General features: G+C 56.8%; 3 protein-coding genes and 1 non-coding gene across 7 annotated transcripts in view; 2 read left to right on the forward strand and 2 right to left on the reverse strand.

The window, feature by feature from the left end:
- The window catches only part of STX1A (syntaxin 1A), an 89,957-nt gene extending 74,678 nt beyond the window's left edge, over window positions 1-15,279 (forward strand). Inside the window, exons 6-10 of one of the 2 annotated variants that reach the window (XR_008745739.1) lie at window positions 1,529-1,637; window positions 9,031-9,104; window positions 9,426-9,563; window positions 11,169-11,384; window positions 12,006-12,043. Coding sequence is in view for 1 of the 2 variants with exons in the window: in XM_055795507.1 (XP_055651482.1) it covers window positions 1,529-1,637; window positions 9,031-9,104; window positions 9,426-9,563; window positions 11,274-11,384; window positions 12,006-12,083 (510 nt within the window). In the remaining variant the exon portion in view is untranslated. Of the gene's footprint in view, window positions 1-1,528; window positions 1,638-9,030; window positions 9,105-9,425; window positions 9,564-11,168; window positions 11,385-12,005 lie in introns of both variants that reach the window. The other variant, XM_055795507.1, reaches the window with a different exon arrangement.
- Window positions 15,280-15,594: 315 nt separating this feature from the next.
- On the reverse strand, window positions 15,595-21,488 carry BUD23 (BUD23 rRNA methyltransferase and ribosome maturation factor). Of its 3 annotated transcripts, XR_008745740.1 has the most exons (13): window positions 20,793-20,876; window positions 20,673-20,710; window positions 20,337-20,432; window positions 20,051-20,133; window positions 19,857-19,953; window positions 18,945-19,041; window positions 18,531-18,581; window positions 17,862-17,947; window positions 17,606-17,651; window positions 17,222-17,283; window positions 16,462-16,665; window positions 16,129-16,218; window positions 15,929-15,977 (listed from the first exon to the last, which is right to left on the reverse strand). XR_008745740.1 is itself a non-coding variant. In XM_055795508.1 (12 exons), the coding sequence occupies exons 1-12, from the start codon at window positions 20,838-20,840 to the stop codon at window positions 15,923-15,925; spliced, it is 849 nt and encodes a 282-aa protein (XP_055651483.1). In that variant the 5' UTR covers window positions 20,841-20,876; the 3' UTR covers window positions 15,595-15,922. The 3 variants fall into 3 exon arrangements, 2 of the variants coding, with proteins under 2 accessions (XP_055651483.1, XP_055651484.1); XM_055795508.1 differs by lacking the exon at window positions 16,462-16,665 and having other exon boundaries at window positions 15,595-15,977; XM_055795509.1 differs by lacking the exons at window positions 16,462-16,665; window positions 20,673-20,710; window positions 20,793-20,876 and adding an exon at window positions 21,394-21,488 and having other exon boundaries at window positions 15,595-15,977.
- LOC114011784 (small Cajal body-specific RNA 20) lies at window positions 16,690-16,826 on the reverse strand. The gene has a single exon (XR_003553874.1). It is a non-coding gene; the product is annotated as a small Cajal body-specific RNA 20 (non-coding RNA).
- DNAJC30 (DnaJ heat shock protein family (Hsp40) member C30) lies at window positions 20,923-22,179 on the forward strand. The gene is made up of 2 exons (XM_055795510.1): window positions 20,923-21,854; window positions 21,941-22,179. The coding sequence occupies exon 1, from the start codon at window positions 20,923-20,925 to the stop codon at window positions 21,565-21,567; it is 645 nt and encodes a 214-aa protein (XP_055651485.1). The 3' UTR covers window positions 21,568-21,854; window positions 21,941-22,179.
- The last annotated feature ends 4,359 nt before the right edge of the window (window positions 22,180-26,538 follow it).

A 26,538-nucleotide genomic window follows, 5' to 3' on the forward strand; every position in this document is an offset into this window, starting at 1 on the left:
GACACATGCACCAGATTTGCCTTCTCTGGAAAGGGAGGCTTTCAGCCCTGCGAAGAAGGGCTTAGAGAGACTGGTGGGTGACAAATGGGACATCAGCCAGCAACGTGCGCTTGCAGCCCAGAAAGCCAAGCACCTCCTGGGCTGCATCACCAGCAGCTCAAGGGAGGGGATGCTCCCCCTCTGCTCCGCTCTCCTCACAGCCCCCCGCAGCGCTGCTCCAGCTCTGGGGTCCCCAGCACAAGGCAGTGGCTTTGAACTGAATGACGGTGGGGTTAGGCTGGACAGAGGGAAGGAATGTTGCACCGCGGGGGTGGTGACACGGGCACAGGCTGCCCAGAGCGGCTGTGGGTGCCCCATCCCTGGCAGGGCTCAGGGCCAGGTGGGACGGGGCTTTGGGCAGCCTGGGCTGGGGGGAGGGGGCCCTGCCCACAGCAGGGGGATTGGACCAGGTGGTCTCTGAAGGTCCCTTCCAACCCAAACCATTCTGTGAGTTCATGATCCTATGAAACTCAATTTCTGGCATACTGGGGAAAGGGTTCTATAACCCTTTATATACAGAACACGAAGAGATACCAGTGTTTGGATGAAGGATGCATGTGATGCTCTGTCTTGCCTTTCCTGGAACATGTTCAGGGCTGTTTGCTGTGCTCAGCCTGGCAGCTGGATCAGACCACAGGTCAGGCCCCAGTGGGTGCTCATGCAGGGATGAGCTCCCCCCCTGGGGACAATAGCCAGCACTGGAGGGGAGTTAGCGTTTTCAGTAGGACCCTGATGAGGTGCAATTCCAAGGTTTTCCAGTGCATTTCCTGTAGAATGGAAAGCAGCCTAGTAAGATGAGGGTCTCCGTGTGTGGGGGCTGACAGCACTGCCACACCAACCCCTGCGGGCCGGCAGCCACTCACCTTGGGGCATGTGGCCAACCCCTGGGACCCCATAGGGCTGGTGCTTAGGGGAGCCCTCTGGCATGGGGAGGCAAGGTGGGACTGTATTTCCAGAGTGGGGACAATTACCCTGGACAGCCCTTGTCCCCTTAGCCCAGCCTGTGTGCCCCAGGGGACAGGGTCCCCCGGGTCTGTCCTGCCCACCTCTGGCATGGCAGAGTGACTGCTGTGGGTCCATCCTGCACCAGTGCTGGGTCCAGCACATCCTGTCAGCGCGGCAGAGGCAGGCAGAGCTTGGCCCAGGGGGCTGTTGTGGTCTTGGTTCTGGGCTGCTTGGGCACAAGCTGTGCTGTGGTGTGAGAAGGGTGCTGCCAGCCATGACCCACAGGTCTGCCCCCGTCCCAGTGGGTACTCTGGGGGCTGAAGGCTGTGCTTGCATTGGGCTTGGGTGAGGGGTCCGGTCCACCCCGCTGGGGCCATGTCACCTGCTGCCACTTGCCCCCTTGCATTTCGTCACGCTCCTCAGAGCAGCTTTTGGGCTAGAAATGCTTTCTGGGCTGCTGGGGGTGTGGGGGATGCTCAGGGCTGGCAGGTCTCTCCCCCTGTGGGACCCTCACCTGTGCTGTCTCTTCTTCTCTCCTCTGCAGCACTCAACACTGTCGCGCAAGTTCGTGGAGGTGATGTCGGAGTACAATGCCACGCAGACTGACTACCGGGAGCGCTGCAAGGGCAGGATTCAGAGGCAGCTGGAGATCAGTGAGTAAACCTGGAGGGGGAATGCAGCTGGGCTTTGCACACCATGGGACCAAATCCTGCACCGGCTCTTCACCAGATCAGAGCTCCTCCTGCAGCTATGCAGAGCTCTGCTGTGAAAACCTGGGGGTGCACAGGGGCTGTGTGTGCACCCATGGGAGCAACTGGGACACAGCTTCTGCTGGGAGATAGGCACATGGTGGTACCTTGCATTTCAGTGTCAAACCACATCCAGCAAAGCACAAAAACTCCCCTCAGATTTGCTTAAATGCTGTGTAGAGAGTGCAGAGAGCACAGGGAGAGGAAATCCTTCCTTGTTTGCAGCTGAATTTAAACCCAAGGAAGCTAGCAGGAATTCTGGACTCCCATGTGTTGCCTTGCCTTTCCTCTGGGTGCTTTTCATCATGGGTGAACTGAACTGAACACAAAAGCAGAGAAGTGAGCTTAGAGGTGGGGGCACTCACTGCTCCCAGCAGTTTCCCTTGCCACAGGAGGAGCACGAGCCTTAGTGTGTGCCCCAGGTATCTCCCTGCACTCAGGACCTTGATGGCTCTTAGCAGCAGTATTGGTGTCTTCTGGCTGAAGGTGGGCCCCAGGTGACACCTCTGAGGCTGTCAGCACCATGGCACAAAGATCTCTCCCATCCAGGGCCCACCACTTAGCATAAGTCTTGTCCTGCCTGTCCACAAAACCTGCTCTCCTGGTGGTTCTTCTGGGCAGTCAGTAATAACCTGGTTAGTTTTAGAGAAATGTGGTCATCTCCCATCAAAGAACCATACCACCACCATAATAAGCAATCAAGGGAGAAGTCAGAGCATGCAGAAATTAAGAGATTTTTGCAAATAATCTCATTGTCAGAGAGGCATCGTGGGCTTTTGTGCTCAAATGAAAAAGTCTGAATGCTAGTCTAGGGTTTCTTTTCTCACAACAAATGGATGCTTTCCTTCCTTTTCACAACTCGGTGCAAATAATAATGTAGGCGATCTTTGATTCAGAATGGTGTCCTGGAAGGTCACCTGTGGGATTGTCCTTCCTGAGCTGCATATACCTGGGAATCTGGGTGCTACTGGGGTGTGGTAGTTTCTGTGGAGGGCTAGAAGGAGACTTGGCTGTGCAAGCCTTTCCTCTGTTAAGATTAGTCTTTAGGATGTATAATAATAATAGAAATGTTTAACACTGGCTGAATGGAAAGCTTGACTGACATGAGGCTCAACAAGAGCTTGACGTTTAATGTAAAGTAGGATGATGAATGTGTCACTATAGCCGACTGACTCATTTGTCAGTGAACGTCATTCTGTAGGTGATACCCAGCCACAGGGATGGCTTGTAATGTAAATGTGAATTTAAGGTATGCCTACGCCTCCCTTTTGAGAAAGGAGAAGATCTGAAAGGACTCAGCCAGGTCCTCAGTTGTCTGCAGACCTGAAAGAAACCTTCCTCTTGGTTTTCTACTCATGGATTTTGGAAGAACTCTGCTGCTCTGCTTAAATTATGGAGATACATTAAATTGTACTTGTCTTTGCTCTGTCCATCCTGCTGGCTGTCAGTATTGATGGGGTGCAAGTAAAAGGCTGCTTAGGGCTCACTGTGGTGCAGCCTGCGTGCAAAGGAGGTGTTCTAGTTAGTGATGGTGAGGGACCTGCTGTCCTTTTGGGGTGGAGCTTTGGAGCAGATGTGGAGGCAGGATGGGCTCTGTGCTGGGAAGGTATGCAATCCTGGGCATAGTCCTTTGCAAAAGCTGGGTTCCTCTGTCAGGACAGCGGAAAATCTCTTCTGGCAGAAAGGCTCATCAAAAGCAACAAGCTTATTGAGGCTTTATCAGCAGTGCTTCCTGGGCGGGGGGGTCTGCTTGTCCTGGGGTGTCCCAGTGAGTCCCGTCAGTCCCTGCTGCTCTGGGGACTCTTGAACAGACTCTTCTGAATGGAGCTCAGCTGGAATGTGGTGACTGCACAAAGCTCTACGAAATCCTCAGCTCTCATTTTCAGCTCATGAATCCAAAGATAGAAAGTGCCAGGAGCTCTGACAGCAAAGCCAGTAAATCCCTGGGGTTTTGAAAGTATGAGAGCAAGGGCTTCTCAGCTGTTCAGGGGAGGCTTTCCAGTGCCCCGGTGAGCTTCTCTGTCCTGACTGCATCTGCTTCTTGCTCTGGAAATAGGACAGTCACAGGAGAAATGGCGACATCACTGCCCCAGGCCATAGCCACCTCCTGGGGCTCCCCACAGCCCTCATGATCTGCCCCTTCTCCTTGTGTAGGCGCTGCTATGTCTGCGTGTGCCAGAGGCTGTGCCTCAGTGGCCCTTGCCATCACTCTGGCCCATCTGGCACACACTGAGACATCCACGAAGTGGATGTCCTCTCCCACCGCTTCTGCCTCTCATAATCGTTGTCCTCACCCTGCCCTTACTCACTTGCTCTGCTCCCAAACACACCGAGATTGTGCATGCCATGGAGGGACTGCAGGATGCGCCGTGTTCTGGGGTTGGTGATGGCAGGACAGATGCTCGGGGGCTGTCCTCTGGCTGGACCGTGCCTTCCCCCAGTGGTGTCCCTGCTTCTGTTGCTGGGAGCTGTGCTCCCCAGGCACGAGCTTCCACAGTGCCTGTGGTGGGAGGTGTTGCTCCTTCGTTTTTTTCATCTCCAATTTGTCTGCTATGAGAAATGATATCTTAAATCTAATTAGGGTTTGCTTCCAGAAAAAATTGGATTTGAAACTTGGAGGAGCTTTCTGTGGTGGGTGTGCAGCTTTGAAGCTGTGGAGGTGCTGCACAGACGCTGCTTGTTTTTATGAACAGTTTTGTTATGTGCGAGACCAAGGAGCCAAAAATAAAGCATCTGCCATCTCCAAAGGCACTATGAGAATTAATCAGCCCCTGTCCCAGTGTGCAAGACCCGGTTAATTGATGGGCAGAAGGGTAGGCTGCGGGTGCATCCCAAGCTGCCCTTGAGCCAAGAGGGTAGGGGGGCTGCTCTGGCCACAGTGGCTCCTCTGGGCAGCCCAGGGTGGTCCCAGGGCCCTTGGTGCTGAAATGGCCTTAATTAGGATTCCTGTGACACTTTCATCTCGGGGGAAAAAAACGTCGGATTTGTCTGAGCTAAAAATGTCTGGTTGGGTGAAAATGCCTGCGCAGTGCTGGAGGTTGGCCCCTGCAGCCCTGCCCTGGCTGAGCAGAAGGGGTCCTGAGGGACAGGGAGGTGGGGGCAGTTTGTGGTGTGCTGGGCAGGCTCTTACAGCTGAAGTCTGCTCATCCCAACACCACTGCAGGCAGTGCTAGGGCTGTCTGAGCTGGGGGATGGCCAGGGGGGTTGGGTCACTCGCACCCATTACCTCTACAAGCACAGGTGGACAGGGCAGTGTTGTCCCTCTCTCCAGGAGTTGCGTGGATTTGTATCTAACAAGAGCTTGAAAGCCAGATCCAGACAGATGAACCCAGCCTTGGGAAGGTGCCTTGTCCTCAGTGTTTCCAACCTGAGTCCTAGCTGTTGCTGTGTGGGTGCTTGTGCAGCCCTGCCACCGGGAGGAGAGATGCTGCAAGCTGAAGGAGGACAGCTGAGCCGCTGAAGTTAATTCAGACATGGCATGTTTGACTTCTGCAGCCCGGAGGTGCCTGGAGCCTTCACTATTTATAGAGTGTCTGGCATGCAGAACTGGGCAAGCTGGCGTTTGGTGTCAGCTGGGTGATGGGGTGAGCTGTAGCACTGGGAGCTTCCTCAGGGTCCTGCACACCCTGATGGAACTGCTTCTGCTGCATCCCCTGGGAACTGGTCGTCAGGGGTGGTCACTCCATCCAGTTGGGCATCACAGGGCCAAGGACCTTGGGGTCTTAGTTAAGACCAAGCTCAAGGTCCCAAGGCCAAGGCAGTGGCCTTGGGGTTGAAAGTTTCCTCAGTGGCTTCATGTCTCTGCCTGTCCCAGAGCTTCTGATGGCCTTGCTGCACCGTGACCTGTTCATCATCTCTTGCCATTCTCTCCTTGCCAGCTCAGGGCTGAGTTTGCTTCTCCCTCGGAGCTGCAGCTCCAGCAATGCTCTGTGCTGCTTTGCTCTTTGGCAGAGCTGCTTCTCCCCAGAAATCTTTAATTTCTAGAGATGCCAAGTAAGAGGAGGATTTACTTTAGAGCTCTCTAGGGGGGGCAGGGGTCCAGTTCTCGTGATTTTCCAGTGTTTTGTCAAGTTTCAGGGCAGGGGTTTTCCCCCAGGCTCTTTTCCCTTTGTGGGCACCTTGCACTGACACAGTCCTTTTGTTCCTGTTTGTGGCTGTGCAGTAGCTCTGTGGTGATGTGGGCAGCAGATCAACCATGTATCTAGCAGACTTTCATCTGATTTTATTGCTGTTGAGGAGCTAACAATAGCCTTTCCAAACCAGGAAACCTAGCCAGAATGCAGTGGACTCCCTGGGAAGTCCTGTGGGGTCCTGCGGATCAGTTATATGGCTTTGGCAAATGTGCTGGATGGTGTAGGTGAGATGCAGCCTCTTGGCCTCCTGCTTTGGCTCAGCATTAAAGCAAGCCCTTCCTGACAAGCCTTTGGCCTTTTTGACCAAGCCTACCCTGGCTGGCCAGTTGTTAATCCATGTGATGTCTTTGCTTTTATGTTTCACCTCACCGCAGCTTTTACTGGCCCCGCGCTCTGCAATAGGGGAATAGGGTACCAAGGAGGTGGTGAGGGCTGGGGTGAGAGCATGTATCCTGCATCCCATCCCACCTCTGTCTGTGAGAGACGTGGCATCTCCTGAAGCTGATCCCATTGCTTGCCCTCAGAGCTGTCTCAAGGGCTTGAACTGGGCAGAGCAGGTAGCCCTTGACACACTGCGCCTGGCACGCTCCTCCTTGTCACTGTGCCAGTGACTGCTCAGAGTTGAGCACAGTCAACAGGAGTGTTTGTAAACACGTGCTGTTCAAGCCCTTGTTCTCCTTTCCTGGAACTGAGGGGGTTTCAGCTGAGAGTGAGGAGCCAGCAGGTGGGAAGAGCTGGTAGGTAGGTGTTGTGCATCATCCTTGGTGGGAGTGATGCTGTGTCATCCTAAAACATGTAACAGTCACTGGAAATGGGCTGTGGACCATTCCTGGAGCTGGGGAAGGTGTGGAGGGTGATCATCCCAAGGGGATGTTGGCATTATGCAGCTCCTTAGACCTATGAGTGTGCAGACGGCAGAGCTCAGCCCTCACCTGCAGCTGTGAGCAGGCTGCACTGAGCTCACATGGGGTGCAGACCAGTCAGGTTGTTCTCTTGCTGCAAACCAGAAGCTTCTCAGGGCTTTGGGTGCACTAACAGGTGTTAGGTGTCTAGACCAGCCTCACACAGGACTTCTACCTCTCTCCATGGGTCCAGGGGCTGTGCAAGATCAGGCCTGGGCCACCCAGCCCGTAGCTGAGCCATGCTTCTGAGGTTCCTGTCTTTAGACAAAGGCCTTGACTGTGCCTTTGTTCCAGGGGTGGGCTCAGGTCTACATTCAAGATGATAGCTTGCCTCTAGTCCTGTCTCCTGGGACTTTGGATCTTTATTTTAGTCATGTCACAGGGTCATGGACGCGTAGAGTGGTTTGAGTTGGAAGAGAGCTTCAAAGATCGTCCAGTCCAACCCCCCTGCTGTGGGCAGGAACATCTCCCACCAGCCTAGGTTCCTCAAAGCCCCGTCCAACCTGGCCCTGAACCCTGCCAGGGATGGGGCACCCACAGCTGCTCTGGGCAGCCTGTGCCATTGTCCCGCCACCCTCATGGTGCAACATTTCTTCCTTATGTCTAACCTAACCCCACCCTTGTTAGGCTTAAAACCATTGCCTTGTGCTGGGGACCCCAGAACTGGACACAGCGTTCCAGGGGTGTGTGTCTCAGGAGAGTGGAGCAGAGGAGGAGCGTGTCCCCCCCCTTGAGCTGCTGGCCACACTGCTGGTGATGCGGTCCAGGAGACACTTGGTTTCTGGGTTGGAAGTGCACATTGCCAGCTGATGTCACCCACCAGTATCCTCCAATTCTTCTCCTCAGAGCTGTTCTCTATCCATCTGTCCATCCGTCTGTCCGTCCGTCCATCCATCCCTCCCCCAATCTGTGCTGGTACCGGGGATTACAGGACCGTGTGAAGATGTGTAATGACTTGTGGAGGTGTCCTTGTTGGAGGAACTCCCCAGGCAGGGTAGGAGCACGCACCAAGCCCGTAGGGTGGTGGCCAGGTAAGGTAGGGCCCCCTGCGGTGCTCCCTGGAGCACTGACACACTTGTGGCGAAGGTCTGGACTGGGCTCAAGGTTTCACACACCTCCCTGGTCTGAGCCCCTGGTGTGGCACTGCTGGAAGCAGGGAGCACTGTCCTGTGGACTGTCCCTGTGCTTTACCATGTCTCCTCCATCTCCCCATTCAGAGGTGCCCTGGACTTACCCTGGAGGATGTTCTCCCCCTTTTGATGCCATTGCCAGAGCCTGCAGGCAGGGTGTCACAGGGGAGCACTGTACACTTCCCTGCCTGCCTTTCTGCTGGGGTTGGGTTTGTCAGGCTTGGTAAAATTGTGTTAGCTGCTCCTGCCTGTCCGCCCGCAGTCGCTCCTCATCACACCAGTGGGATGTCTCCTGCCATCTCTGCAGGCAGCCTGCTCACCCTTCCCACTCCACTGGGCAGCCCCAGGAAAAGCCTGTCTGACGCCAGCATCTCTGTTTAGCGCTGTAATTTCACAGGTCCTGCCTGGCTGTTAGCCTGAAGAATATGCTATAATTAATGGTGGAGGATCAGTGTAACCCACAGAGTGATTAATATCTTTCGTCTCTGTAGCAGCGCAGAGTATGTCCATGGAGAGGGGAAAGCAACCACGCACAATAGGTGAATTGCTCCCAAAGGAGCTGTGGGGCTGAAGGTACCACCCTGGGACCAAGGAGGGGGTGTGTGACACAGGGGGAAGGATGGAGCCTGGTTCCTGTTATGCAGCTGCAGGGCTAAAACTCAGGCAGCCCAGCAACTGCGGCTGCCAGGCCAGTGAGCCCTGCTGAGACCAGTGTCCTCATGGCCTTGATCTGGCCCGGGATGGGGCTTGCCAAGAGCATCCCTGCTCGTGGCTTGCTGCTCTCCATCCCTCCTCCTTCACAGCCTGCCAACTGGGTGCTGATGGCTGTCGGGCCTTTGGCACCACTCCCTGCCCTGCAGGAATGGGCAGCTTGACCAGGAGGGACAGACAGGCCTGGGTGAGCTGGGCCAAGCTGGCAGTTTGACTCCCTTAAAAAGAGGGGTCACAAATCTGGTACGGAGCCAGGCTGCGAGATTGCAGCCCCTCACTACAGCATGCTCTTGGGGTTGGAAGCTTTGATCTGTTCTACCCTTGGGAGATGCCATGGAGCCAGCAGAGCCTTGCAGTAGGGCTGCAGGACCCGTAGCTGTGTCAGGGGGCTCATGGCTGACCCATGTTGTCTCACTTGCAGCTGGCAGGACTACCACCAGTGAGGAGCTGGAGGACATGCTCGAGAGTGGCAACCCAGCCATCTTCTCCTCCGGGGTAAGCACCAGCACAGGCTAAAGCCAAACCAACCCCCTCGTCCTGGGGTGGGGGTTGCCTGGTGGATGTACTGCCACAGTGGCCCCAGTACAGGAGTGATGAGCACAGCCCACGCAGGAGGTGGGATGTGGGTGCTCAGGTCTGGCCTGAGGGTGCTGCCTAAGCAGGGGCTGTGTCCTGGCTGAAGGATGGGGTGGGGTTTACTGCAAACAGCTGCCTGGCTGGAGGTGCTCTAGGGCTTCTGCTCTTCCTCTCTTGGTGCCCCTAAGCCCAGCATCTGAGGGGCTGAGCATGCTGCTCAGTGGCTCTGTCTTCTTGCAGATCATTATGGATTCAAACATCACCAAGCAAGCACTGAATGAGATTGAGACACGGCACAGTGAGATCATCAAACTGGAGAACAGCATCCGAGAGTTGCATGACATGTTCATGGACATGGCCATGCTGGTGGAGAGCCAGGTAGGGAGACACTGCAGCCCGGTGGCTGGCTCGTGTGGGGAGGTTGGAAGGTGATGGAGCTGTTGGTGGTCCCCAGCCTGGATGGGTGCTGAGGGGAAAAACTGCATTTGGAACTGATGCAGCCCCCACTGGGGCTGAGCTGGGCTCCCCAGGGCTGGAGCCACCCGCTCTGTGCCAAAGAGCCGGGGGCTGCTGTGTGCCCAGGGCGGGAGGTTTGGTGATGGGCTCTGGAGAAGGGCAGTTGGTGGCTGCCATGCAGGTGGAGATTTCTCAGTCTCCCACGGAGCACCGGGCCCTGCCAGGTGAGCTCAGGGTGCTGCCAGCCTTGGTGGTCCTGCCAGGCTGCCCCTGGCTGTGCCCAGCCCGTGGTGCCTGGGCCCGCAGCCAGGCACATGCTCGAGTGTCTCTGCTCACCCCACTTCTTGCCCGCCATGCTGCCACGGCCTGAGGAGACATCAGTGGCAGGTAAAGCCCCGCCGAGCCCCCTCCAGTGCTGCATGCTCCGCTCTGCATGGCTGCACCCTGCATGTCTGTGGCTCTCGTGTGGCACAAGGGCCTGCCCATGGCAGGCGGGCAAGGGTGGACGCAGCATGGCAGCGTTGGTGCCTCATCCTGCCTGCCTCGGGGGACAGATGTGGGGGACTCTAGGCCCTGCTCTAAGGGCCTAGACTGTGCCAGCACCCTGCATTGCCCTGCGGGGTGGAAGGCTCCGAGCTGCTGGCACCAGGAGCAGAGGGGTGCCAGGCTGGCAGCAGTGCTGGCAGCTGCCTGCTCCGCCCCAGGCATGGCACAGGTGGGAAGGAGAAGCAGCAGCTTGAGGCAAGGCAGGGAGCAGCAGGGAGCCTGGCGGGGTGGTGGTGTCAGTGCTTGAGATGGTAACAACAGAGCACCCCTGGGCTTGCAAGACTCATCATCCCCGTGCTTTCCAGCATTAGGCTGAGAAATGAGTGTTGCAGAGGTGCTGGCCGTGACCCCCGGCTCTGCAGCCCTGGGCTGGGCTCTCCTTCTGGGCTGTGCAGGGAGGTACTGGGCTTCAAGTTGCCCACCCCTGCTGACCCTGTCGGTCACATGAACTGTCAGGCTCTGTCTCCAGCTGGACCTGGCTGCTTCCCTGTGCAGTCAGGATGGGGATAAAGGAGGAGGACAGGCTAGGGGACCATGTCCCCATGAGCTGGGGGGGGGCAGAGCAGGGCAGGACTCCTTGCAGTCTGGTCTCACCAGCCTCACTCTGGGGCTCTCCGCTCTCAGCCAGGGCACTTGTGTGGATCAGAGTGGTTGCCCCTGCATGTACGTGGTTTTGTGGGCATCCCCTGTGGCGGTGCTGGTGTGGTCCTTGCTCCCCTGCCATGCCTCTGGTTTCGGCAGCATGCAGCACGGTGTCAGTGTAGATCCTGTTGCAGCTTTGATGTCACCCGAGGTACCAGACAGGGTGGCCACCAGGCCAGGACCAGGCTGGGGAACTCCTTTGACCCTCACCCTTGCTTACCTCCCTGCTGGGATGTGCAGAGGTCTCAGCCCTCTGGGACAGAGCCTTCAGTCTGGACTCTCCACCCCAGGGCATCCTCTGCCTGCAGGCAGCTGACAGTCCCTCTCTCTCCTGTGCAGGGCTGCTGGGCAGGGTGACCTCCACGTGTGCAGAGGAGCAGCAGAGCAGGAAGGAGCTCATGTCTGCACACGCACGGGCACGTGGGCTCTGTCCCCGCTCTGCAGGGTGAGATGATTGACCGCATCGAGTACAATGTGGAGCACTCAGTTGACTACGTGGAGCGGGCTGTGTCTGACACCAAAAAAGCAGTGAAGTACCAGAGCAAAGCCAGACGGGTGAGTCATGGCACTGGCTGGGGCCTGTCCTCCCCTGCTGATTCCATCCTGGGGTCAGACCCTGCCTGGCACCCCTTCACAGGTGCCTGGGCACTGCTTTACCCCACACCACCAGGTGCAGTGCAGGTCCTGCTGGTGGCACCAGCTGATGCAGAGCTCCCTGGCTCACGCTGCGTGAGCGCCGATGACAAATGGTAGGGCAGGGGTGCTGCTTGTCAGGGAGGTCAAGGGACAGGGTGGATCCTGTGGGCCAGGCCTGCTGTGAGAGCCATGTCCCTTGCCAAAAAAAAGTAGAGAAAAGGCATGGTTCAGCTCTGACGCTGAGCACTGTGCCAGCTGCCTGTCCCAGTTCCCATACCTGGTCCCATACCAGCTTGTCAGCTCAGGGACCTGTGGGCCACCAGTGCAGCTCTGGCAGCCCAGGGCTGAAGTGGAGCTGGGGTGCCCATCCTGACGTCAGGGCTGCTGGACCTCCTCTGGCTCCCAGGGTGCTGCTCAGAGCCTGTCACAGGCAGACAGGACCAGGGCAGGTCACAGCCCCCTGCTCTCAAGGCCAGCCTGCCCCAACACTCACAGTCCCTTCTCCCCTCTCTCCCTGCCGGTGTTGGGACACCTGAGCAGAAGAAGATCATGATCATAATCTGCTGTGTGATCCTGGGTATTGTCATTGCCTCCACCTTCGGCGGCATTTTCGGCTAGACTCACCCCACGGGACTGTTCGTGTGCAATGGATAGAGCCACGCGTGCCATGGGGCCGCAGCCACGCCGGAGCGAACCACGCAGCCCCGGAGCCTCCCAGCAGCATTTCAGTTTCTAATGCATGGTTGTTTGTGACGCTGTGTGTGCGGTGCGGTGCGTCTGTGTGGAGGGAGCGCCGGCCCCGGGGCGCGGGCAGGGTGCAGGGGGACGGTGATGGGCACAAAGGGGACCCAGGGCAGGGGAACCTGAGCTCTCATCACTGTTTCAGCCTGGGTGGCTGGCTGGGACCAGGTGGGGACAGAGGTGCCCTTGGGCACTGCTGCTCCTTCTGTGCTGGGCAGCCTGTGTTAGTGACAGCCGAGGATGAGGAGGGATGGACGAAGGGTGTTAGGGGTCCTTGGGAGCACAGTGCCCGGTTACATCCCCCAGCTTCCCCATCACCTCCAGCCAGAGCTCTCATGTCTGTCACCTGCATCTGTGCTTGCAAACAGCTTTCCTTGGGCTGCTTCTCTCACGGGGCCCTTCCCCAGGGGTGCGCTCTGCCAGGCCCAGTCTCCCCCTGTTCCTGCCAGCTTCAGGGCTCTGTCCCTGCTGCTCTGCTGATGGCAGGGCTGCCCCCTCCCTAGGCAAGCCCTCGCCCAGATGTGGGTGACAGGGGCTGGACATGCTGCTGCTGGCAGTGGATGCCTAATGGAGCAGTGTGGGATGAGGAGCTGCTGCATGGGGCCACCACAGTTGTTTGGGGATGGGGACAGGCCATGTAGGGAACTGTGCTGGCCCAGCAGGGAAGGATGGCACAGGTACTTTAAGGCCAGTGTGTTTCACTGGCCGCTCACCCTGCACCAAAGCCTCACGGTTCTGTTCTCAGCCCTAGCACGTGGTGGCCCTGGCTGCTGCTGCCCCCAGGCCTGGGCTCTGGCTGTTGAGGTTTGGGGCTGGCTCTGATGCCAACAGTGCTTGCCTGGGAGGACTGCGTCCAGCCTCACTCCTCAACATTGGCACCCATGGCTGGGGGTTGGAGGCAGCTGGACTTTCTCCTGCTGTGGTCCCAGGAGCAGCCCCTGCTGCATTCACCCCCCACAAGCTAGGAGCAGCAGCTTTCCTCCTCTATCCTACCAGCTCCTGAACAGGGCAGTGCCCGACTGCCCCTTTCATGTCTTCACCTTTCAATGTCTGCCTGCCCCTCTGCCACCTCCTCCTGGCACACTGCCCTTCTGCCTGCTTATCCCCTGGGCCATCCAGTGAAGCAGCTGCACTTGGTGGGGTACTGTGGGAGTGGTTGGATGCCTCATGCCTTCTGCTGCACCCGCTACATGGGTGCAGCTACTGTGGTGTGGCCTGAGCCTGCTGGCAGCTTGGAGGAACCCTGTGTTGCCACTGTCCATTTCCCTTGGGTCGGAGGCAAGGTGCTGCCTTCACATTCTTCCAGAGACTCCAGGGCTCCAGCTGGCCCAGGCACATGCCAAGGCACCACAGAGGAGCCCAGAGCAGGGTAGTCACCTGGAGCCAAGCTCACAGCCACACACTCGGGTAGGGGCTGGACACAAGCCCAGATGCTGGTTACAGAAAAAGGCACTTGACGGCAGAGTACTCCAGCTGCAGGCATGTCACATCCCTGCTTCCAGTGTAGAGAGGCCAGTGCTGCTCCAGCCCTGTGCTCCTCCTCCCTGGCTGGTTGCTGTAGCACGGGCGCTGGCCCTGTGTGTGGTGCCCATGGGTGTGAGGTGAAAGGCTGCGAGCTGTAGCCAAGACACAGTGCTGCCTTCCCTGGGTACAGCAACACAGATGTGGCTCTTTCCTTGCCATTGTCACCAAAGGTCCCACACTACAGCCCCAGTTGCATTCAGCTGCCCTTGGGAAGTGTGTCCAGCCCAGTCCCCTGCCCTGCTGAGCCCAAGTCCCCAGTGGGTCCAGCCACGGGAACATCCAAGACTGGAGCCCCCTTCTTTCACAGTCCCACAAGTGATGCGAGCTACAGCACTGCAGCCTGCGTGTGCAAAAGGGCTTGGGGCACTGGGACCCCTGCAAGCAGGGGCAGGCCGGCTCTGGCTCCCCCTCTCCGGGGCAGGAGGCAGGCATGGGCAGGGTCCTTGCTCGGTGGTGTGTCTGAATCCAAGACAGGGAGCTGGAGGTGATGGCACGAGTGGTCACTGCTCCGGCCCCAGGCAGCTCCCTGCCACCACAGTCTGCGCTCTGCTCTGCTCAGCCAGCAAGAGCACTAGGCCCCCCCCGGGAAGCAATAACGCTGCTGGCCGGGCTGCTCCTGGGCAGGCAGGCAAAAAAGCTCCTCTCAGGCTCTCACCCTGCAGCAACGCCCACCGCTAGCACAAGGCAACTCTTCTTCCACGCAGCGGCTTTTGTGGCACAAGCTCACGTGACATCAGGGCTATGGCCCACCCCAGTCAAGGCACAAGGCCAAGAACAGCACTGGGGGGAATTCTGGCACTTGCTCCTTCCTTGTTGGTACCACGGTTGCCAGCAGGAGCTGGATGGGGCCACAGTTAGCGATTCTGCTACTGGCACATTGCCGAGACCCTGCAGGCAGCGGTGGTGCCAGGCTCTGACATGAGGGAGGCAGAGGAGCAGGCTGCTTTTGGTGCCCCACAGGCAGGCTCACACTGTCCTCACTGTGAGGGGAGGGTGTTTTGGTGCAATAATTACCCCTGCACTACGGGAAGCCCCGTTCCGTTCCTTTTTACCTACCTGTCGTTGCATGTACAGACCAAATCACCAACAGCGTGGTTGTGCTTTGCGGAGACATTCCACTTTTTCTTTCCAGCTCCCAACCTCAGACCACTTGTCCTTTTGGGTTACACCACCTCTGTTCCAAGTGCCACCTGCCCTCCCAGCGCCAGGAGTGTGTCGATGCAGTATTTTCATGAGCAGTGTGGGGCACGCACAGCTTGCACTCAAACTGGGGATTGGGTTTTTTTGTAATTAATGTACTTGAAGGCTTTCCGAGCCCCCCGTGGAGTTGTACTGTTGCTGTACTGTGAGCTAAGTGTCCTTGTTTTCTATGTGGATCTTGACCCTGGCTTGCTCTGTCTCACTGGACTGGATGACACTATATGTTGCCTCTTTTCTCCTTCACCCTTTCCCTCCCTGCTAGCCACCCTTTCTTCTCCCAAAGCTTTGGGTGCAGACAGCTTCCCATTTTGTGGAATTTTTATGTAGAATAAACATTTGTAACTGTAAAGCTCTGGCTGGCACTTCTCTGTTTCAGGGGAAGGGAGGTGGTGGGGAGCAAGTGCTGGGGTGCGGACAGCCCCAGCACCCTGGGAGCACTAAAGCAGACATGGTGGGCCTGACGGAAAGCACCCACAGGCACAATCGCCACAGGAAACACACTTCTGCCAGGGGCAAGATTTGCCCTCACGGGATATGCACCCTTATACTGCCCGACTCCCTGCCTGCAGACAGAGGGCAAGCTGGCAGGGAACTAGATGCTGCATTCCCACCTCAGTACTCCCCTGCACTGAGGGCAGGACACAGGAGACCAGCAACACTCCTGACTCGTTAACTGTTTAGTGAGGAGGCTGGATGTAATGTTCTAGCTCACCTGGAGCTCCAGATGGCTCACTGCACTCTCAGGAATATAAGCAATGGTATTGTAGACACCAAAAGGCAGAGCACTGTCTGCCACTCAACCTTCACCAGAAAAACAGGGCTGGAAGCTTTAGTTGGCTGTTGGGCAGCACCTGAGCCAGTTTACAGCTCCAAGAGCCACCATGACCTGTCCCAGCAAGTCCCAGGCCTGGGATGCCCATCTGTGCCATCCATGGGAGGCTCACTGGAGGGACCAACACACCATCTTCCATGTCAGCAGTGTCCAGAGCAATTCAGAAGCGAGGGCGGCGCTTTCGACCCGTGTATTTTGTGTCTGCTCGCACTTCCCTGTGGAGAAAAGCAGAGAGCAACTAAGCACAATCTACAGGTCATTCCAGGAGGGAAAGGGAAGTGGGTTTGTGGCAGGAGTATGAACAGGTGACAGCAGGCCAGACCAGCACAGTCAGCCTCAGCTGAAGCAGGATCCAGCTGAACTTACTTGCCCTGTCGTCGTCTACGCTCCTTCTTTTCAAGGATCCAGTCCCGGCTTTTCTTCACAGACTTGCCCTTGGTGTTTCTGAACCGTGTCCTACAGAGAAAGCAGACAGCAGCTGGAGAGGAACTGAGGCGCGGGGGACAGTTTTCCTCCTTGGAGGACTGCCACCCAGAACGGGGCATGCCCTCTGCCTCATACAACTAGCGAGTACCCCTCCCACCACCCCTGGGATGAAAGCTCAGCCAGCACTGGGGTAGGTGGCCAAACAGTCCAACTCCAGGTGCAGTGGGGGAGGAGGCTGCTTCCAGCCCCAGCTCTGACCTGAGGAATACCTACCCTGCACAGGCTGCAGCAGGCCAGCACTCCCCTGTGTCACATCTGACACCAGCAGCATGCTGGGCTCTGGGATCTCGAGGGGAATTACGGGCTCAAGCACAACCACCTTCCCCTCATCTGCTCTACTCTGAACAAAGTAGACAAAGCCTCTGGCTTCCCAACAAGTTGCCAGTTCTGCTATTGCCCTCCAAGACCAGGTACCCTCTGGAGTAAATAAGCAGAGAACGGCAGTGTAAGAGGCAGGAAAACATGGCAGCCACAAGCTTCTGGCAGCCATGACGACTTTCCTCTGATTTTTGTTCTCCGTCTCTCCCACTGGCTGCAAGAGGGGATCTTCCCTGCACCGCTACCATGGGAGGAGACCTGGCCAGCAGGAGAAACCTCCCAGGCCACAGCTAAGCAGAGGTAAGCAAAGAATTTGACAGTAGAAGAAAGGGAATACCAGGCTTCAGACACAGAAGCCTAGCTCCTCAACAAAAAAAGCCATGTTTGGTATCACCAGAATTGTAAAACTTGCCCCTCCCATCTCGCCGCTATGCAACAACAACAGCCCCATGATGCCACAACAAACCCTCCAATTAACCCATACTGTTCCTTGTGTCTGCAGTACCCATCCGGGCTGCCAAGGGTCCTCCCAGTCCCTTCCCTTCAGTCCCTTCTCACATGGCAGTGCTGTGGTTGTCAGTCAGCAACACCCAGCCCTTATATCCCCACACCCCTTGTTTGGGGAGAACTTGCAGCTTCACCCCCTGCACGATACCTCTCATTGGTGAACTTTGCCTGGTGTATCTCTTCTCCATCAGCACACTCAGTACCAAGGCCCTGAAAAGCGAAATTGGGAAGTTACATTCTTCTGGCAGAGAGACAGCTAACAGTCATTCCATCTAAATTAAGGGGAACCCAAGGCGCTGCAAGGGGAAGGACTGGAGCAGGAACAAACTCGTCTTCCAGTAATTGGAATATATAATTAACTGGAATATATAATAAATAAAAGAAACCAGATCTCAGGGACAGCAGGAGTTGGTGACACTCACAAAAAATGTTTAAACATATAAATGAAGTCACATCTGCACACAGAGCTGCCTGGCTTCCACATGACCCAGCAGCCAGGAAGGCAACTCTGCTGCCTCATGGAGCTCCTTACCTTCGGTAACGTGCCAGATGCCCCAACAAAGAGACAAAGGAAGAACCTGAAAGAGCAAGAATAAGGAGCATGAAGCTGGAATCCATGCGATTCCCACTCCCCAAACACAACTGGGATTGTTTATAACAGAGTCAGACCTAAGCTGCATCCTCTGTCCAGGACTGTATCAGAGGAGAGAGAACGGCTTGAAAAAAAAAAAAATCACTGCTACCCAGGCCTCACCCCAAACACACACTTACGAAGAGACACAACTCACTTCTTGGCTTTGGCACTGTTGGGGTAATCTACCACCATTCCCCCGGTAAAGCCAGCTCTCATGGCTTGGGTTGTGATGAGCTCCAGCTGGAAAAAGAAGCATGTGCAAAAGTTATTTAGCAGTCAACCACCAGCAACGCCCAGGAGACCTCTGAGCTCAACCAGAGCTAACTGCAGATGCCAAAGATGGGTCATTCCTGCTCCTTTTGAACTCTACACTAAGCTCCTGGTTCTGCAGTACCATTCGGACACCGGCCCGCTGCCTTTGTTTGGTTTTCCCGGCTGCTCAGTCTAGTCTGGGTTAATTGGCATAGCAGACTCTCTAAGAGGGACACTGGGCTAGATTTCCCAGCCCTGGGGAGTACAGTGCTTAGGACTGCAGGCCAGTCTTCAAACCCTGTCACACAGGGGAAAAATCCAGGACAGCAGGTTCAGATCGTGTCCTGCCAACTTATTTGATTTTAAGGCTCAACCCAAGACAATCTGCGAAGCAACAGAAATTGCATGGGGCACTCTCCTTATAGGATTTTTCTGGGCTCTTGAAGATGGCGGGAAGGAGAGGCACACAGACCCAATATGGAGAAACATGATGCATTTAGAGCCTCAAACAGCAATGACTTCTCTGCCTGGCTCTGCCTGTACCTCTCCCCCACTGACTAATGTCCTGTACCTGTTCCGAGTTCTCAGGGTACAGCTGCAGGACAGCTCGGGATCCTCGGGCCTACAGGAAATAAATCAGTCACAAACCTGTCTCAGCGCAGGCAGGCCCTCTAGTCACCCAATTCCTAGCCCAGACACTAGCAGCCACCTCCCCAGAGCCTCCTGGAGAACACTGCCAGGAGAGCTGCTCAAACTGCAGAGCCAGCTCCTTCACAGCACAGCAAGGTACGGGGGGTAACAGCAGGGATCTGAGAAGCATGAGACACCATGCAGGCAGGCAAGGAGATAGGAAATGGGTGCTCCTGCCAGTCCTCCATTTCAGAGCAGAATTTATGTAAATACCTGACTTAAAATATCTTGCTAAAATGCACCAGTGAGACTGTAAAAGTAGGCAGAGGCCTGACTGGGAGAGCATGACACTTACCAAGGCAGTATAAAGAGTAGAGAAGAATCGATACAGGCGTTTCGGAGGGCTGTGCGATTTCTTATCAGCATTACAAAGCCATTGCACTGCGGAAATACTGAGAAAGAAAACAAGATCCCTGGGACACTAAGCCATTGATTCTTCTGCAGAGCCTCTCTGCCTCCCTCCTTTTGAGCTTACTTCCAGCACTAGGCATGCGTTAGGCTTCAGGGAAACAATTTCATTTTTCCAAGTAGCTTTGCCTTCTATTTTGCAGTTACATGAACCCCTCTGGAGCCTCACTATGCCAAAGCCCAACAAGGCACAGTAGTTATCCAAGCACAAAAGAATCTTGAAGCATCCCCTTTAGGCCAGGTGTTCAAATTATTCAAGTGCTTAGCTGTGGCCCTTGCATGGCTACGCAGGTTTTGCCTATCAGCAATCCCAAACAGAGCATTCAGTTCAGCAACAGATAATCCCTGCTCCGTCCCAGCACCTTTCTGTAGTATTCTCCAAGAAGAAGAGTGTTGCTGTCCCCTTCGCCTAGCTCTTCATCCCAAAACCAACTATCAGACCTTTGATCCAGGGACTGACCTTGCAGCTAAGCAATGGTACAGACATACTTTCCATTTTCCTCCTCGGAGTAGGCAATGACAATACCCCCACTTTTATTTACTTCAATAAAATTCCTCGCTCACCAGCACAAAACAAGACAAGCATCAATTGGGAAACAGCTGTCGGAAGCTGCTTCAACCATCCAGAATCTCAGCAGCTTATCCCAGAGAGGTGGAGTCAAGTTGCATGGAGCAAAAAGAACTACTGATAAGGACAGTCGTGCTCATCTGCTACACACCATAGGCAGACCACGCGTACTGTACAGATGATGCAGTTATGTGGAGTATCAAGGGAGCTCGCTTATGTACACAAACCTACCTGATACAGCCATCAAACATGCCGGGCCTGAAGGGAATGCCATGACCCATATCTGCAAGGAGAAGGTCTCCTTCCACCTCCCTTTCCATGGCCACATCTGCACAGAACAGAGCATGGCTCAGGCAACCAGCCCACACCTTTGGGGACCACCTCTGAGGTGAGACAAGGGCGACAGGGGAGGAAGGCCTGCTCACCCAGCATGGCAGGGCTGATGTCCATGCCAATCCAGTAGTGACCCTCGTCAGAGATGTAATCCCCGCTCAGCCCAGAGCCACAGCTGAAGGGAGGAAAGTGCTGGGATCACGGCCCGGTCTGAGGGCAATACTGCCCAGCCACGCCACTCCAGCAGCCCGTCACGGATCTTTAGCCCACAACAGAGAGCCAAGGGCGCTGCCAGGCCTAGATGCCCCTCGCCCCCCGGCACCCATCCGGCCCCCAGGTGCCCCACGTGCCCTGACAGAGGTCAGGGCCTCCACTCACCCCACATCCAGGAGGAGGCACGGCCGGTCCTCAGGCAGTCCCAGCAGCTCCACAGCCCGCTCCGACATCTGCGACTGGATCTCTGCCACCCGGGAGCTGCGGGGCACAGCCAGCAGGCTGCAGCCCCGCGGCGGGCCGCCCCCGCCTCACGGCAGGCCCGCGCCCCCGCGGCAGGCCTGACGGCCCCACCGTCAGCCCCCCTCCCCGTGGGAGGCCTCCAGCGCGGCCACACGGCGGGGTGCGCCCCCCCGGCAGGACCCCGCACCCTCCGCCCCACGACGAGCCGCCCCCCCGCCCGCGCGGCCCGGCAGCCCCGCAGCGATCCGCCCGCCCTACTTCTGCGTGTACTTCCGCGCCTCGGCCTCATCGTAGAACTGCAACGAGAGAGCGGCGGCGGTGAGGCCCGGCGGCCCAGCGCGGCCCGGGGCTCCCCACCCGCCGCCGCCCCGCGCTCACCAGCTCGGGCGGGCCCCGGTGCTCGGGCCGGCGCCCGCTGCCCGCCATGCCGCCGTGACGTCACTGAGCCGCGCCGCCGCCCCCCTGCGCCTGAGATGGCGGCGGGCGGGCGCTGAGGCGGCGGGGTGCGATGGAGCCGGCCGCGCTGGGCCGCCTGCGGCGCCTCCTGCCCGCCGCCCCCCGGGCCCCGCGGCTCGGCCGCGCCCTGGCGCCGTCCCGCGGCGGGCAGACGGGCGGCGGCGGCGGCGGAGCTCCGCGGGCGCGCCGCGACCTGTACGAGGTGCTGGGGGTCCCGGCCACGGCGACGGCGGCGCAGATCAAGACGGCGTACTACGAGCAGTCGTTCCGCTACCACCCCGACCGCAACGCCGGCAGCGCTGCCGCCGCCGCCCGCTTCGCCGCCGTTAGCGAGGCCTACCGGGTGCTGGGCAGCGCTGCCCTACGCCGTAAGTACGACCGCGGCCTCCTCAGCGCCGAGGACCTGCGCGGCGCCCCGCCGCCCCCGCCCCGGCCCCGTGCCCCGGCCCCGCCGCCGGCCCGGCCCCCCGCCACCGCCCGCCGTTGGCCCGTTCCCCCGCCCTTCGACTTCGACGCCTTCTACCGAGCGCACTACGGGCAGCAGCTGGAGCGGGAGCAGGTGCTGCGGGCGCAGCGGGAGAAGCTGCGCCTCCTCCGGGAGGAGGCAGCGGCCCAGGGACGCTTCCGGCTCCTCTCCGACCTCTCCGTTGCATTCCTCCTCGTGCTGGGTTTTGCTGTCCTCTACGGCCTCAAGTGACAGCAGGGCCGGGCAGCCACCAGGGCTCCCACCCAGCTCCACCGCTGTGGTGGGACAGTCATCGGTGGGCACGGCAGCTGGCTGCGGGGCGTCCCCTGTGCCCGTGCAGCTGGCAGGCACTGTATGCAGGGTTTGCTCCTCAGGCTGCCGTAGTTCCCTTCTGCTGGTGTGACCTTCAGCCACAGTACGTGAGCAGCAGGCTCCGTGTGCAGGCTCTGCTCTGTGGGCTGTGACCTGACCCCTCTGCCAGCATGGCCATCAAACATGGAGTGCAACTGACAGGCATGGTACGTGGTTGTGATGTGACCTCCACAAGCGCGACCTGCAGACAGCTCGTGACCACCAGATACCACATGTGGGCTCTGCTCTGCAGGCTGCAGTGTGCCCCAGCTGCCAGTGTGACCTTGCAGATGTGGTGTAGAGGCTCAACGGGCTGCAGTGTGCCCCCTCTGCCGGTTTGACCTGCAGACACGGTGCCTGACAGGTAAATGCAGTTCATGGACTCTGCTTTGTGGACTGTGACGCGTACCTTCCGTTCGTGCTGCTGTTTGACCTTGGTGGGATCCACGTGCCTGTTCTAAGCCACAGCAGAGATTAAATGGCTATCGGTGGCGTCTGTGTGCTGTGTCTGTTCGTGGGAGATGGTCTCACCAGTGCTGAGTTTGCTGCTATTTCAAGACCAGCCACCTCTGTGCTGTCACACCTGTTACTGCATTTTTGGGGAGTGTTAGGAGTGTTTGTTTCCAAACTGCATCGTTGCCTTTTGTCTGTCCCTGTTCAGGGCTTGCCTCACTGTGTGGCAAGTATGGAAGTCTTGGATTCAGCAGCACAGAAGACTAAAACCTGAGCTCATGTCGGCTCATGTCCTGGTCAGCAGGTGACATCACCTGCAGGTGCTTGCCAAAACACTTCAGTATTGAGAGTAGCCTGTCCTGTCTAGGTCTTGCCAGGAACTTCACACATGACCATCCCGCACAGGCCTTTGTGGCTGGGAGTAGTACACTTCAGAGCACCGAGTGGCATTACTTGTTTTACATGTATCTAAGCATAATTTGCACATAAGAGTATTTGCTTATTTAAGTATTGAAGTGTTTTAATAACTAAAGAATGTGTCTTTCAGAGCTTCTGTCTTACCTTGGGTGAAGGTTTCACCTATGCTATGCTGGTTCTACATGGAGTGAGTGAAGCTTACTGAATTCTGAGTGTGCCACAGACTTCATTTGCGTTATTTTGTACTGATTTGCTGGGCCTGCCTGGCAGTGGTCTGTGCAGGAGCCAAGTCCTCGCCTCTCACTGCAGTGACCCTGGGTTATGTCTTCTGCCAGCACAAAAATGTTAAAAGCAAATGCCCCGTGTTTTCCAGTTGCAGAGTTCTGTAATACTGAACAGAGCCTGGAGCAGTAGTGTGGCAGAGAGTGTAATGTCTATTGGTACAGGGTATATGCTGTACAGGAGAGCTTTTTGCCTTTTCTGGAAAGCATTGTACCACTCCCAGCTACAGACTTTGGAGACTGCTGCATGTTTGCAGCAAATTCAGCCCAGGGGCAGAGAGCTTTCCAGGATCCTCTCTGGTTGTCAGTCCGTCCCTCTGTGTGGGATTATGTCAGCATGTGAAGAGCCGGAACCTGGCGTTCAAGGGCATTGGTTACAGAGTGATAGTGTCTGGAGCTGTGGCTCTATAAACCAAGTCACTTGAAAGACCAGAGGCAGTTTCTCTGGCAGAGTTTGGCAGGAAACATTTGCTTCCAGGCTGGAAAAGCTAGGGATGTCCATGGGATGTGGTGGGTACTAGGGAGCACCTCTCTAGTTCCTGGCATCGTAGCTTGCAGGTTTTTAAGGCAGCCCTAGCAAACACGAGGTGTCCTCTGGATTGACCTTTCTTAAATCTATGTAGTGCTGAGGCCTGGGAGCTGTTCCCCCAGGCAGACTCCATAGCCAGCCCTGGGCCAGCTTCCTGGCAGAGGGATGGTCTGGTGTGGTGCAGCGTGGAGCAGGAGGAACAGGCTAGCTGTTGTGCTGCCTGCACCCCTCTGTCCTGTAACACCGGAACAGGGAAGAGTTGCTCCAGTAAGCCAGCTGGGCCGGTGCTCCTGCTCTGTGTCTGGTGTTTGTGTCTGAAATTGGGGAGTGAAGCACCCAGGCACCACAACCGGGTTAATCCATGTGACTTTCATTGGGTGGTTTGGGCGGTTCGTATTACTGGTTCTTCCTCTTCTTCCTCAGGGCTTCATGATGTATCTTGAACATTAAAGATATCCAGCTATAAACTGGTGATGAAATGACACGTCTTTCTTTTGGTGGGCTTTGGTGGTAAATATTCCTCATACTTGCTGAGAAAATGGAGGGTAGGGGACAGGCTGGTGTTTCACATAGTGACTGCAGCAGGGTGGGGAGGGGGGGTGTCCTGTTTCCCTGAGGCTGTGGTGGGAAGGGTGGGCACACTGCCTGCAGTCGGTGGGGAATGGCCTCCCTGGGCCACCGTGGACTTCACTCCTGCCTGCTGGAGACCCGTTCTGCGCTGCCTGACACACAGGCGTTGCAGCGCGCTTGTGGCATACCCTCTGTACTCACTGTGCTCTCTGTACTTGCATACCGCAGGTAGCGTTCAGTTTTGCTGCTGAGTTTGGCCAGAGAAGGGGAAGCATGGCATCCAGGGTGTGGAGGGATGCTTTGGGGCATCCAGTCTGTCACTTTTGGGGTGGTACAATGTATACTTCTCCTCAGCGTCACCTTCGCCCTGGTTGGGCCTGAATGCTCCTCTGCTCCAGGAAGGATTTCAGGAGCTCAGGCACAAAGTGGCTGAAGCTAGTCCAAATGCACAGACCGACTGACAGCTCCCAGCACACCAGGTTACTACCCTTTTGTCTTCTCGTGTCAATATTGTCATCCCATTCTTGTCTTTCCCTAGTTGTTTCCCTGATGGAGAGGTGCTAGGAGCAGCTGCATTTCTTGCAGTTCTCCTTTAGCCAGGTGAGTGCAGTCCTTGTGCAGTGCCTGTGGCACAACTACTAGGGGAAACACAGCAGGGCCTAGCAATGACAGAAGTGCTGTGGCAGCAGGGGCTTGCGTGAGCTGTACAAGCCCCCCAGGATCAGAAGGTCAAAGTGGAAAAGGAGAGGAAACAGGGCCCAAGTGGGGCTGATAGGGTGTGTGAGGCTTGCTGCACAGGGACCTACTCTGTATTTAAACCCCGTGTTCTACCTCTCATGGCTGTGGCTGAGCAGTACTGTTGCTGAGAGGTGACTATTCGGTGCTCCCAGTAGTGGGACGCTGAGCAATTGGAGAGGGCTACAGAGCTGTCTTCGGAGAGGGAAAAGCACCAGGCAGATCAGTGACAGCCATGAGGAGTTTGCTTTCCTTCACACGTGCTGCAAGGGGGATGGGCTTGTGCACTGCTTCAGCACCTTTGGCTGAATCTTAGCCATGCAGCAGAGGGTGAAGCTCTGCAGCTACCTGTGGCCTTGGCTGTTTTCACACCTCAGGGACAACAGGGATGGATCCTTGGGGGTGCTGAGCCAGAGAGGGTTGTTTCTGTGACAGCGCCCATCTTCCTGCAGCTGGGGGCAAAGCAGCCATGGATAGGGGTCATGGCAGGGAACAGCTTCCACTCCCAGATGTACTGCGGGCCTTGCCTCCTTTTGAGGATGTATCCAGTTACCACAAGACATATCTCAGTAACGTACTGCAGTCACAGCTGTTACACAGCACACACCCCCACACCCTGGCCTATGCCCTCGAGGTGCTGAGGATGGCAGTCTCGGGTGGGGAGGAGGTCACCGTGAGTAGCTGGCATCCTGAGGCCTTTGCTGGGAAGAGTGTGATGTTCACAAGGGAGATTTCTTCTTCCACTCTTGAGTCCACTGGGGCCACCTTTACACATTTTCTAGCACATCCTACCCCTCCCCTCTCTTTATTGCTGTGCAGCTCCATGTTATGTCTGCCTTTATAGTAAGTGATGTATTGCATGCACACTGGGTGCTAGTCCTTTACTCTCTTACCCCTGATGCAAATTTTTGCTAGCTCTTAGATTTGTGTCGCTGTAAGGAACTGCCCAAGGGTGAGTTGCTGGTGGGGCCTCAGCTATCACCCTGTGCCCACGCCTCCAGGCCTGTACTGCTCTACCCTGCACCTTCACCCCTGGGTTTATTCTGTGTAACTTCTTGTTACTCATTCTCACCCTTGGATTAGAAACAACAGACATCACACCATGCCTTTGTAAAAGGGAAGCAAAACTAAACCAAACTAGTTAATGGCCACTTGGTAATTAGATGCTGTTACAAACTAAGTAAATCAAACAAAAGCTCCAGGCAAGCCGAGACAAGCCTGGATAAAGCCTGACAGCCCTAGTTCTGAGGCGCTGCATGCTCAGTGCAGACCCCATTCCTCATCTTATCCCAGCCTGTTCTTGTGGGCTGGCAACAGCATAACCACAGGCCTGGGGTGCTGAGCTGCTCACCTACCTGCTGGGTAGTGCAGCCTGTGGGCACAGGGTCTCCGTGTTTCATTAGGGCCTCTTCTCTACATCTAAGGAAGCTGGGCTGCTCTTTGGGAAGGAAGGGGTTAAACCCGGCTCCTGGCAGGTCTTTAGGGGTGCCAGCTGGGCTGGGGGCATGAGGGGCAGGGACAAGGAGCTGCAGGCTGGGTGAGCAAGGTCCTACTTGGAGGGCTGGCCATCATGCCCCACCGCCACCACCAAGAGGGGCTGGCCTGGCCTGGAGCCAGGTGAGGGGACAGCCCCAGCCCTCACCTGGCCTGGGATCTGCAGGCAGGGCTCTGCACCCCACTTCTGTGCTGCTGGCCTCGAGGTGGCTCTAGGAGGGCAGCTCCCCTGCCCTTCAACAGCATCCCCTTGGGTGACTCCTCTGTTAATAGAGTTAACTGTTAATAGAGTTTCCTCTGTTCAAGTCCTGCTGCCTGTGGAGTGCCTGCTGCACAAGAGGCCCTGCGGGCACCCTGACATCACCTCCCGCT

The sequence above is a fragment of the Falco peregrinus genome, chromosome 2, assembly GCF_023634155.1.
Source record: "Falco peregrinus isolate bFalPer1 chromosome 2, bFalPer1.pri, whole genome shotgun sequence".
NCBI lineage: Eukaryota > Metazoa > Chordata > Aves > Falconiformes > Falconidae > Falco > Falco peregrinus.

Bases quoted from the DNA above. Each gene is read 5' to 3' on its own strand.
- BUD23 (XM_055795508.1), bottom strand. From the start codon at position 20,840: ATGGCGGGCAGCGGGCGCCGGCCCGAGCACCGGGGCCCGCCCGAGCTG. The intron at 20,711-20,792 runs GTGAGCGCGGGG...CTCTCGTTGCAG, and splicing joins ACCGGGGCCCGCCCGAGCTG to TTCTACGATGAGGCCGAGGC. The intron at 17,284-17,605 runs GTAAGGAGCTCC...TTCGCTTTTCAG, and splicing joins CATCTGGCACGTTACCGAAG to GGCCTTGGTACTGAGTGTGC.
- DNAJC30 (XM_055795510.1), top strand. From the start codon at position 20,923: ATGGAGCCGGCCGCGCTGGGCCGCCTGCGGCGCCTCCTGCCCGCCGCC.